The 12,008-nt window shown below is 54.9% G+C and overlaps 5 protein-coding genes across 5 annotated transcripts; 3 read left to right on the top strand and 2 right to left on the bottom strand.

Annotated features, from left to right (window-relative positions):
• Window positions 1-319: 319 nt before the first annotated feature.
• On the top strand, window positions 320-1,303 carry NCS57_00228100 (uncharacterized protein; the record flags this gene model as incomplete). Its single annotated transcript, XM_053052314.1, has 3 exons — window positions 320-422; window positions 470-903; window positions 950-1,303. The coding sequence occupies 3 exons, from the start codon at window positions 320-322 to the stop codon at window positions 1,301-1,303; spliced, it is 891 nt and encodes a 296-aa protein (XP_052917560.1).
• Window positions 1,304-1,922: 619 nt separating this feature from the next.
• On the bottom strand, window positions 1,923-4,075 carry NCS57_00228000 (CCHC-type domain-containing protein; the record flags this gene model as incomplete). Its single annotated transcript, XM_053052313.1, has 3 exons — window positions 1,923-1,935; window positions 1,989-3,908; window positions 3,963-4,075. 3 exons carry the CDS (start codon window positions 4,073-4,075, stop codon window positions 1,923-1,925), a joined length of 2,046 nt encoding a protein of 681 aa, XP_052917559.1.
• Window positions 4,076-5,744: 1,669 nt separating this feature from the next.
• On the top strand, window positions 5,745-7,055 carry NCS57_00227900 (uncharacterized protein; the record flags this gene model as incomplete). Its single annotated transcript, XM_053052312.1, has 1 exon — window positions 5,745-7,055. The coding sequence occupies one exon, from the start codon at window positions 5,745-5,747 to the stop codon at window positions 7,053-7,055; it is 1,311 nt and encodes a 436-aa protein (XP_052917558.1).
• A 994-nt stretch (window positions 7,056-8,049) lies between these two features.
• Window positions 8,050-9,190, top strand: NCS57_00227800 (Serine/threonine-protein phosphatase; the record flags this gene model as incomplete). Its single annotated transcript, XM_053052311.1, has 3 exons — window positions 8,050-8,065; window positions 8,134-8,367; window positions 8,427-9,190. The coding sequence occupies 3 exons, from the start codon at window positions 8,050-8,052 to the stop codon at window positions 9,188-9,190; spliced, it is 1,014 nt and encodes a 337-aa protein (XP_052917557.1).
• A 437-nt stretch (window positions 9,191-9,627) lies between these two features.
• Window positions 9,628-10,645, bottom strand: NCS57_00227700 (uncharacterized protein; the record flags this gene model as incomplete). Its single annotated transcript, XM_053052310.1, has 4 exons — window positions 9,628-9,758; window positions 9,809-9,857; window positions 9,911-10,233; window positions 10,552-10,645. 4 exons carry the CDS (start codon window positions 10,643-10,645, stop codon window positions 9,628-9,630), a joined length of 597 nt encoding a protein of 198 aa, XP_052917556.1.
• Between the last annotated feature and the right edge of the window lie 1,363 nt (window positions 10,646-12,008).

Genomic DNA, 12,008 nt, shown 5'->3' with positions numbered 1-12,008 from the left:
AGCCTCAACGGACAGACATCAACCAGAGCAGCAACACCTGAAGCTGTTGCTGGGCTAGTCTGCTTCACAGCTGCCCTCTTTTTTTCGCAACGGCCTCCAAGTTGGGACTTTGATGACTTGGAGAGATGTGACCGACATGTGAGCATTGAAAAGGTATATAAGAATAGAAGATCTTTGCAATGTGATCATCAATTCAACTGCAAGCCAGCCTTCTCTGTTCTACTCTTCTCCATCATCTACTTTCAACGCCCTGGAGGCAACTCATTCTACATCTTACTCCCTGTAATACCTCTTTTCAAAAACTTCAAAGACCTTCAAGATGCGTTTCTTCACTGTCTCCGTTCTTGCCACCGCCGTCTCGGCCCACGGCGTTGTCATGTCTGTTGAGGGCGCCAACGGTGTCTCCATGCCCGGCCTGAGCAGTATGTCATATCCCCCTTCACTCGAAAGGTCTACTAACACAAACAAGTCGCGGATGGAACCCCTCGTGATTGCTCCAGCAACAGGTGCGGCTCTCAGGCCGACACTTCCATCATCCGTGACCGCGAGATTCGCAGCGGTGAAGCCAGTGCCCTTGGCCGGACCCAGGGCAATGGTCCCGTTGACGCTTCCGTCATGATCTCCAACTTCCTTGGTACTGGCGGCAACGTCCCAACCAACAATGGCTCCTCCGAGAGTGTGGGAGTTGAGGATAACTTGTCCAACCTGCCCGGCGCGCGAAAGCACCGCCGACAGCTTGGCAACCTCCTGGGCGGTCTCTTTGGAGGCGGTGCCGCAGGAAGGGGTGGCGACAAGAACGATGGCCCCCCCGAGGCTCGTGTTGCAGCCTCTGCCGGCGACGGTGCTTCCTCTGGCCTTCCCACCGCGTCGGATGATGGTGAAGTGACACTCACCTACAGACAGGTATGTCGTCCTCACTCGAGGTATTTCCAGCCACTAACACCTGCAGGTCAACCAAGATGGCGCTGGCCCCATGACCGCCGACATCGATGCTACATCTGGCGGCACCGACCCGGACGCCTTCCAGTCGGCTGAGGTCACCCAGGACGTCCCCGGACTCGGTATCCAGGGCCTGTCTCTGGCCACAAACACCGACTTCCCCCTCAAGGTGCGCATGCCCGAGGGAATGACCTGCGAGGGCAGCGTTGGAGGCGCCGAGAATGTCTGCATCGTCCGTGTTCGCAACGGCGCGGCTGCTGGTCCCTTTGGCGGTTCTGGTGCCTTCACACAGTCTGCTGCTGCGCGCAAGCGGGCCTTTGCCTACCGTCTCAAGAAGCGCATGGAGATTGCCCGCAAGAACTAGGCGCCTATCTAGCGTGCCGTGTAGGGGAGGGTTGAACAAGTCCTATAGGACATCCATGTATGTGCTACAGAGGCCCATAGCGTATACGCACCTACTTCGGCCATTGATGCGTCTCCGCGCTCCATCGCAAGCATCTGGCATCTTGTCATTGTCATCAAGTCAGAAGGATGGGAAGAGAAAGAGGGGAGGCCAGGCACACAGGGCACGGGGTTGGCTATGACACGGCCAGAACCATGGTATCATGTATGGAATCTGGAGCAGCCAGGAGGACGGAGTACGGTCAATGGAAATAGAAGAACAGTTGGAAAGATGTCATATGGACCGAATGAGAGTAAGATTAAGAATGTATTCACGCATACCTCGTGAATGCTATAGAAGACGCCGGCCATGCACCTTGGTCATGAAATCGTTAAATGTAAACCAATACCAGAGCGCCGTTCCGGAAAAGCTTTAGACCCTAGCTGACGAGTGGGAAGAGAAAAAGGAAACGTAAAGGGAGCTGTGCCTGGCCTAGGGTCACGCAACAAAGAGTTGCGGCCCCGTGGAGGAAGAACAAAAAAGGAACATGATACCATTCGAGTAGAAGGTGAGGGCGGCAACGTGCGTGGCCAGATATGGCCTACCAACGACGGCTGTTCAATTCAAGACTTAGCTAGTGATGCTTCACGACGCTTTGGTGGCTTACCTGTATGCAGAGTCGAGCTTCGTTTGACGACGTTTGGGCTTGCTGCCCCCAGACGGCTTTCGCTTTGGTGTTTCCTCGGGGGTCTTGGCCTTGACATCTCGTCCCAGCAGCTCGGCTTCCAACGAGTCCAACCCAGATGAGGCGTTGGACACTGACCGTGAAGCCGGGGTATGAGTACGTGTTCGACTGCGACCACGGCTGCGGTCTCTGCTTCGACCCCTGCTGCGATCTCGACTCCGATCCCGATGGTAAGATGTTGTTCTTTCGGGAGATCGTCGATCTCGTTCACGAGCCTCCGTTCCTCGATGTCCGGAACTGTCCCGACGTGATCTGCGCTTTACCCCCTGCCTATCCCACCGACTGGAATCCCCGTCGTTTGATCCTCTGCGGCTGAGATTAGAAGCACTACGGGATCTCTGTCTCTTGAGAGGTCGCTCGGCACGGTCATTGTCACTAGAATGGCCACGTTTGGAGCGTTGCTCATGGACCTCCCCACTCTCGGAGCTTTCACTCCGCACTGCTTCAGGGCCCTTTGGCGGAAACTCAGCTGGGAGCCCAGATACCGCTTCTCCGCTGGGGAGCTTGCCATCTCGCACAAATGCTGGGTCGAATTCGATCGATGGCCAATACGGCGTCTCATGTATCGGCTTGACATACTCCTCGATATTGTCAGCCTGGACATAGTCCGATTCGATGCATTTTGCATCCCACTTTCTTGGAAGAAGCACCTCATCATTGTACTCTGCAGGCAGAGGCTTGCCCACTTCATCTGGTGGATGAGCCGTTTCTAGCTCTTTGAAGACTGTCTTCTCATCCCATTCCAGGTCATCTGCGTCAGTGGCATTGTTGGATGTCGTGTCAGGTACTACTTGTGGTGCAACAGTTTTCGAGACCTCGGTGTCAGGCTTCTTCGTTTCAACCTTCTCAATGGGTGTGCTCGACTCTTGCTTGGCGGCGGGTTGCGCTGTTTGCTCCTGTTTCGGTGATGGGGTTGGTTTCGGAAGATTTGGAGCTTTTGTTTCAGGTCTTTGGGGATTTTCGCGAGGTTTTTGCTCCGGTTGCCGCTCCGGTTGCCGAGGATGAGGCTGATTCTTCTTCTGCCGGTTATCATGATTGCGATTGTGGCGCTCATGTCTTCGTCTATTCCGGTGATCACGAGAGTGGTCAGGGAAATCACGGCGACGACCAGGCTGAGGTGGTTTCGGGGGGAGGGATGGCTTGGGAGGGAGAGATGGTGGCAAGGGAAGCGTCGAGACTGTGCTTGGACGCGGTATAGGTGGTGATCCTGATGCTCGGCTGGGCTGTGGTGTGGGAGGTGGTCCTGGAGATGGGCCTGGCCTGGGAGGTGGAGGATGTCCATACCCAGGTGGTGCACTGTGAGGAGGGAAGGGAGGGGGATACGGAGGCGCATGCTGTCCGTATGGCGGGGGCGTGGGCGGAGGATATGATTGATATGGTGGGTGCGAGCTGTAGGGCGGATGGTCTTGACGGGGAGTTGGGGGAGGACCGTATGGCCGTGAGTATGAGGGTGGTGGTCCCGGCGGCTGAGTTGGTTGAGGTGGTGGTGGAGGGCCATATGGTGCAGATGGACCAGGAGGCGGTGGGAGACCTGGAGGCGGACCGCCGTATGAGGGCGGAGGGTATGAATGTGAGTAACCCGGAGGTGCGTAGCCAGGCGCATAACCGGGAGCTGCAGATCCATATGGAGGGTACTGGGGAGGATAGGAGGGAGCTCCGGGGTAAGGCGCAGACGGAGGACCATAGCCGGGCGGAGGCCCGTATCTGGTCACAACTGACCCTGGAGCTGGAGTAGGGGCGTACTTGGTGATAATGGGTCCCTTGGACTTTTTCGAACCTCCATGTTGCTCCTTGTGGCCCCCTTGGCCCGAAGTATTGGCATTCCTCCAAGCCGCGAGACCTCTGCAGGATAGTTAGCAGCGTACAGCCGCTGTGACCAGACTTTAGACCACTTACGCTGGAGTTTCTCGAGTAGGCTCTGGACATGCGATAGCCCAATGGCCCGAGGTGCCGCAGTTATAGCAGCGAGCCTCGTCTGGCCGTGTCTGGCCTGGGGCCGAGTCGGGCATGATGGGTGATATAACTCGACGCACCAGGAAGCGACAGCAGTGAAGGCAAGTGAATTTCGGGGAGAAAGAAATGCGATGCCCGAAATTCAACCAAGGTGGTGGCGTCTATAATACAGGCGGATGGATGGCAAGGAGAAAGCGACGACAGCCTCGTCAGTGAGTTGATCGGGCGCGAACACGGTTTCCGCGCCGGATGTCGACAGGACAAGAGCTGGGCGGGCGGTCTGGTCTGAGGCCAGGCTCATGTGACGCTGTGATAGGTTTCACAACAGAGTCCTCGGCGTGGCTGGAGAGAAGCAGCAGCAATAATAGTCGAGGAGCGAGGGCGTCGGGATACTACAGCCCAAGCTTGCCAACAGCGACGGCGCGCGGACGCGACATCCAATGCGAAAGGACCCCCTCGGCGGAACCTGCACGGGCTTGCTTGCGGGGGAAACGCTCAGAGGGGCCTCATCCAGTTGATCCTTGGAGGGCTCAGGGTGATTCTATTGAAGCCCTCGGGTCGGTGAAGAGGCGGATTCCGTTGCAGCCTGAGTAACAGAGATGGCGATGCCACTCATTGGGTCGTCGAGATCCGATGCTGAGGTTGTCGCGTGCGCACGGACCAGGTCCCTGCCGAGTCAGAGTAAAACGAAACAATGCATAAGGTACGATAAAATAAACTTCAGGCATCTTGAGGGAGACACTCTTTTTCCGAGCCTTATCTTGACATGATCGTAATTTCGCTTTTTGATGAGCAAACACGTTGGAAAGCCGAATTATGTTAATTTGTTTGAATGCGCATAAACATTATCTTTGGTTTGCTATACCGAATTTGAGTTGGGAACCTACCTGAACTGGAATACAGCGAAGGACAGTTCGCTTACTACGTACCCAAACGATGCGCCCGTATACATTATAGCAGTCAAACCTCGTTCGAGACTGTTTGTGTTCACAGCCCCCGTTCGCATAGACTATCGACAGATTTATCACGGTTCAATACCGCAGGAAGCACATATGGCATCTCCCTGCAAACAATCGACAATAAGAACATGTCCTACCTAAATCACCACAACCCAAGCGGGCAACTCTTATGAGGAACAAGACTGACTTGACCCCCATCCTGGGCCGATGTGCCTACAAATATCCCACCTGTCACCTATCACTTTGATTTACCCGGAATTATCCGTCGAGGCGGATCTCCCGTAGGCATAGGGCTTCAGTCCGGGGTTCCGCTCTCGACACGCCATCCGGACCACCATCGCCGGCCATTACCCCGGAGCTTTGTCTGAATGAAGGCTCCTACAAGCTGCACATGTTTCAAAACCTCCAATCTTTCAATTTGACATGATAGATTGTCACCGCTTTTTGCCGTTACTGATCATAGAAGGACCTAAGATCGAGCTTGGTAGCCCAGCCAGGCATGATATGATATCTTGATATCTATGCTTTCTGGCATCCACATCACCTTCAAGGTTAATTATCACCGTGATGAAACTCCTGCATCTGACCCCACCTGGTATCCATTCATACGACCATCATCATGTTACTTCAACTCCGAGAGGTCCGCACTCATACATAGCCGAGGCGTCACAAGAGGTAGGTATATAAATACATGAGGCCCTGCCATGAGCGAGGCTAGGCCTCTATCTTCCTTGCCTGTACGTCTTGGTCCGGAGAGGTTGTCAACATGAGGGCCTCCGTCTCTTTTGCTTGCCTTCTGGCAACTTCGGTCTCTGCCACAATCAACCCTGGCACTCTGGTCACCATCTCTTCAGCAGTCGACGTCAACAGCCAGTCGGCGTGGTGGAATCCCCTCGACGAGTTCAACGGCTACCAGTGGCTGACATATCTGCGAAATCCTCTGGAGGGATCGAAAACCAACCACAATGTCATGGTTGTTCGTCGTGCCCAGGCAAACGGTGCTATTTCGCGAGACTGTCTGAAGACCTCGAGCGGAGAGTGCGCCGAGTTCCTCGATGACAATGGCCACAACACTCCTAGCATTGCTGTTGATGGAGACGGCTATGTCCACGTCTTCACTAGCATGCACAACGAGCCATGGAACTACTTTCGCTCTTCCTCAGCCAACAGTGCAACCCTCATGGATCGCAGCTCAGAGATGCCTGACCACACCCTTCGAGTCACGTATCCCGTGGTGAAGCGTGATGCTGATGGTAACCTCTGGATGATTGTCAGAGGACAGTCGAGCAATGACGGCTCAGCTCGAGGCGGCTATTTCTACAAGTATACGACTTCTTCCAAGAAATGGGCGCGGATCAGCATCTTTGCCTACAGAACAGGCTACTCGGTGTATCCTGATGATATCCAGTTTTCTTCCGATGGCGATGTTCATCTCCAGTGGGAATGGGCCAAGTTCCCCGCCTCTGGGGTCCGCCATGAGGGAAGCTATGTGCGTTATACGCCTTCGTCAGACAAGTATCGATCCGCCTCTGGAGCAACAGTCACCTTGCCCATCACTCAGGAGACCAAGGACATCGTCTTCCAGCCCCTCACATCTGGCGAGACCTACGACGGAGACACCGGTGCCACGCCTGTCCCGGCGTTCCAAAGCGCAAAGCTTGCTCTCTATGAGGGCGCAGCTGGCGAGGTTCACATCAACATTGCATACCGTTTCGCCCCCAAGTCCTATCAGGGATGGCAGGTCCACCGCGCGAGAGCAACCTTTGGCACGGCGAACCCTTGGGCTCGCGAGTTGGTCTTCTCGGGGGAGAATACAAGCGCCGCCATCGGCATAACGCACGACGGGACAACCGTTCGCATCTACTATTGTGTCTCCGGTGGTAGTACTTGGATTCTTGAGAAGACTGGCAGTGCCGGGTGGACCAACAACGAGCTCAAGGCAGTGACGGGCAAGGGGGTTCAGCGCCTGCAGGCCATGATGAGATCTGATGGCACAGATCTTTTGTATCTTGGTGCGCCCAAGAACGTGGACGCGACGACAGGGAGCTTGTATTTTATGACTGTGGGGGGCCGTTGAGGTGATGATCAAGGCTCGAGACAGAACTCTGATCATGCATAGGTACTCACCCGGGTCGAGGAAAAGAGAGATGCTTAGGTAGCTTAAACCCTTTAGCTTAGCCTCCCCTAAAGATGATAAATAAAGTATAGTAAGAATAGGCAAAGGGGATCCAAAGCTTTACCTTTATTATGATATATCTTGAGCTAATTATTATGATTGAGAGGAGCTAGGGAACTAACCCTCTTATGGTCCGGTGTCTCGTTTATTTCTCGACCTGCGTGATACTCTTAACGCATCTATAGAGGAGCTATGGTTGGTGGGTTTAAAAAGACACCATAACATGTAGAAAACAGTGTGGTGTTTTACCACGAAACTGCCCTTGTGATATCAGAGATGTTGAATATGGACAGAACAGATCACTTACCTATCCTGAACTCGACCAGTATTGCTCCCAGCTTCATAACAGATAGTCTAAGGACAAGATACATCCATACAAGGACTGGACTCGCCGTCAACTACCGGCAAGTTCCAGCTCTCATCTGCCATCTGCCGATGGTGGTGTCAAAGTGTGGGGGAGCTCGGCCGGGCATTTTTTCCCGCCGAGCTGTGTGATCAGCGACGACTAAGCAATTCACACGACACCAGGCTAAACATCCCACCGCCCCAACAGGCAAACCTCGTTCGCCCGTGCTTCGACATGATCGCTTCTCTCGCTCCCTTCACCATGTCGCGATACTCCTTCTAGTATCCTCACGCCACTCTCGCTCTCGACCGCCCTTCCTCTCTCCGCGCGACGCCCCCATGTGAACCTGTCCCGCTTCGTCTCCGATCGATCATGTTGGTACAACCACCAAGCTCTCCTCCAGACATCATCCCCGCCAGGAGCTGCCGCCGCCAGCCTTAATGACTCCGGGCGCACGAGTCCCCTCGATACCCACGACCATCTTCTCAAACTGAACCTCCCGGTCGCCTTTTCCTCCTCCCCGCACATACGCACCGTACCTCTCACACAATGCCTGGGCTACCATGTAAGCGCCCGCCCCCGCCATCGAAGGGCCCCTAGAGCTCGCAGGCTGATATCCCCGGGTCGCAACAGCATCCGTCGACCTCGACGAGTGCATCTCGCGCCTGTACAAGAAGGAGCTCCTCGCCGAGTCCGTCATCGAGGCCATCTGCGCAAAGACAAAGGAGCTTCTGATGCGCGAGAGTAATGTCGTCCACGTCCGCGCCCCCATCACCGTCGTCGGCGACATCCACGGCCAGTTCTTTGATCTGATCGAGATCTTTCGCATCGGCGGCTACTGCCCCGACACAAACTACCTCTTCCTCGGTAATCGCCCTCGCAGCAGACGAAATACAAACCTCTGGCTAATCACCATCGGGGAACAGGAGACTATGTCGACCGCGGCATGTTCAGCGTGGAGACCATCTCGCTGCTTGTGTGTTTAAAGCTACGATACCCCAATCGCGTGCATCTGATCCGCGGGAACCACGAGTCGCGCGGCGTCACCCAGTCATATGGCTTCTACACCGAGTGCTCGCGCAAGTATGGCAACGCCAACGTGTGGCACTACTTTACCGACATGTTTGACTTTTTGACTTTGAGTGTCGTCATCAACGACCAAATATTCTGCGTCCACGGCGGTCAGTTTCAAGCCCGCGTCTGCTCTGCAGCAGCTCTAATACGACGTCTAGGCCTCTCCCCCTCCATCCATTCTATCGACCAAATCAAAATCATAGATCGCTTCCGCGAGATCCCCCACGAAGGCCCCATGGCCGACCTCGTCTGGTCCGACCCCGACCCCGAGCGCGACGAGTTCTCCCTCTCCCCGCGAGGTGCTGGCTACACGTTTGGAGCCCAAGTGGTTAAGAAGTTCCTGGCCGTCAACAACATGTCGCACATCCTCAGGGCCCACCAGCTCTGCCAAGAAGGCTTCCAGGTGCTCTACGACGACCGGCTCAGCACCGTCTGGAGCGCCCCCAACTACTGCTACCGCTGCGGCAACATGGCCAGCGTTCTCGAGGTTAGCGATACAGGGGAGCGTTTCTTTAACGTCTTTGCAGCCGCCCCCGAGAATGACATGCATAAGGAGCTGCAGCCCGGGAACGAAAAGTCTGCCGACGGTAATGCCTTGCCAGACTATTTCCTCTGAGCAACCTATACATACATATACAACACACCGCCTGAAGCCACACCAGCTTGGGCTTGATGACATTTTACAACGATGTGATACCAGATCCTTTGAGTAGGCATATTGACGGACCCGAGCGGTAGATAGAGTTGTTGCATAGCAAATAGAGCTTGATGCATATCGGATTTTTTCCCCTCCTTGGAGTCTCGAGACTCGGAAGTGAGGTTGAAGTATTGCCTCGTCAGCGACGAGCTAGATGATAGAAACAAAGCATCCACCCATCCCATCCCCGGCTCCGATCCTCGATTTTCTTTTTTTATGTGGGTTTTTGTGTGTTGCGTCCTTATCCAATGTTCAGGTATCTCATTATCTCATGGCTTGTGGTATTTGTTTATGTGCGATTCCTAAGGATACGCGACCCAAACCTGTTAGGTCGTGCCTTGGTACTCTTTGGAGGTCTACCAGTCCTTGGCAATGTCGAAGCTCCACTCGAACTCAAGATGCTTCTTCTTGTCGTCATCCACGAAGCTCGAAACGGCGTTGTAGTGGCCGCGGGCGAGCATGCCGCTGGGGGCCTCCTCCTCCTGGACTGTGGCGGTGTCAATGGCTGGATATAAGCAGTAACGGTGTAAGACTTACATCTCTTCTCGTAGGTGGTCTGTCGGTCAGTGTTGGGAGCGTAGCTGCCCTGTGTAATGTGTCAGCATGCCGCTTAGCTCAGAAACTACCAGGAAAACGCACAATCATCTCAGAGTCCTTGGAGACCCGGATGCCCTTTCGCTTAACGACCTGAACGTAGTGGAGACCGCTGAGGATCTCGTGCTGGACCTTGAACTTGGCGCTCATGGTGAACTTGGCTCCCTCCTTGATTGTGAAGGGCTTGTCCTTGAGGGTGTTCTCGCTGCCGGGAGTGGAGAGGTCAATGGTGACGGGGTCGCGGCCGGGAGAGTCCATGGTCAGGGACAGGATGATGCAGACTCGGGGGTCGTTGGGGTCAGAGATGTCGGTGCCACCACCGAGACCGAGGGACTCCTTGTATCGCTGCAGGGACTCATCGCCAGCGTCTTGAGAGAAGGAATGTTAGCATTGAGCAGTCCAGTGATTTGGAGGTGTGGTGTGGGAGAAGCGGTAAGCAAGATGCTTGGTGTTGCGCTGAGGGGAAGCTGAGCCAGACCAGACAATCCAAGAATGAAGCACAGCTCATGCGCTCTGACATAGCTCGGCTTGAGCCCGAGAGCTACACATAGCACAGATGCATTGAATCATCATGTCATGTTGGTGCGAGGTTGCAAGGCGGTGCCACATGGGACAGAAGCATGTGCGGCAGAGGCTCGACGATAGGTCGGGACGGAAGTCGGGGTACGGGGAGCTGCTGCACCTACCCATCTGCTGGTACTCAGCCAGACTCTGCTTGGGCTGGGAGAGCTTGTAGCCCTGAGTCTCCTCGGGCATGGTATCATCATCGTGAGAAGCCATGGTGGGCGAGCGGGGCGAGGCTGGAGGAGGGCGGGGGATAGGAGAAGAGCGGAGAGCACCGAGAGGTTGAGGTCGAAGAGAGATGGCTACAGCAGCTGTGAATGGCTGCTCAAGATATAGTAGAAAGAAGAAGTGAAGGTTGGGGTAGAGAAAAAGAAAGAGGAGAGGAGGAGGGGGAGAAGAAAGGAGAAGAAGCTTACTCGTTGAAGCAGGGGAGAGGTGAGCTTGGTCCTTGGTCCTTGGAGGGGCTTGGGTAGGTTGCTTGCTTGTTGCGGTGACGATGGAGGGGCTTTCTAGGCGGTGTTCCTCTGCTGTAGGTGCGTGCTAGGGTGGGTTCTGGGTTTTGGCGGTCGCTCCTAGGCATCCTCGTCGTCTGGTGGGGTTTCAGGAGGCTGACTCGCGAATGTTGATTGGGCTTGATGCGTTTGAATACGGACGAGTCGCCAATGGCTGCTGTCGGTATGGAGATGGGCTTGTCAGGGGTTGGGCTGGCGAAGGATAGCCTGGAGGATGAGGCTTGTTTTCAGAGGGGTTATGGCGGCTGTGGCTTTGAGCCTCTGGGTTGTGTGAGCAGAAGCTGGGTGCCCGCAACTGCAACTGAGACATGGATTGCAGCATCGAGATAGTCTAGGTAGGCCAGGAGATCGTCCGCTGCAGCACTGCTCGTTGGATAGGAGCTAGACACACTTCTTTCGTCTTTCTACAGGCAATTCGAATTGCTTCAACCACGTATCCTTCTTGGACCAGCACATCGTTAAACCTTGTTTGGCAATGCCAACATCACCACAATCCTACCATTCTTGGCTTGAGAATGCCTCTCTGCAAATCCTCGCTCACCTACAGCAAGTAACGCACTCAATTGCCACTGCGTGCTTTCCCCGCGTACCGCAGCAGCTCAGCAGTGGGCGCATGACAGGACGAATGGATCCTCATGCATTGACTCGCCCCTCGCCGCTATGCGAATGCACCTCGACAAATCGGAGACCTCAGCGATATAGAGACGATAGCATCTAGCACATATAGAATGTCTCGCAGGGAACTCCATGTGAAGACGGTCTGTCAGGAAAAGAAGCGTGGTCCGGGGTTGAGATCTCGTGGGGAGAAAGACAGCAAAGAAAGATGGCTCAAGAGAGCGGCCCATCCATTCTGCTCGTCCCGAGCCGGCAACCCCTTTGGACCCGACCCCTTCTAGACCTCTTGGAACATCGAATCAGTGCTGGGACAGCCCAAACAGGCACGCCGGCATGCGATGCCAGACGCGCGATAAGTGACTTGTTGCGCCGCCATTCGTCGACTTCGGCAGCAGTAGGGCTGTAAGCAGCCCATTTGTCGCCGGGCTCAGCAGACGGAATGAGACCATTGG

This window comes from Fusarium keratoplasticum, chromosome 2, assembly GCF_025433545.1.
Source record: "Fusarium keratoplasticum isolate Fu6.1 chromosome 2, whole genome shotgun sequence".
In the NCBI taxonomy this organism is placed as follows: domain Eukaryota; kingdom Fungi; phylum Ascomycota; class Sordariomycetes; order Hypocreales; family Nectriaceae; genus Fusarium; species Fusarium keratoplasticum.
This window is presented reverse-complemented; position numbering and strand designations above follow the sequence as displayed.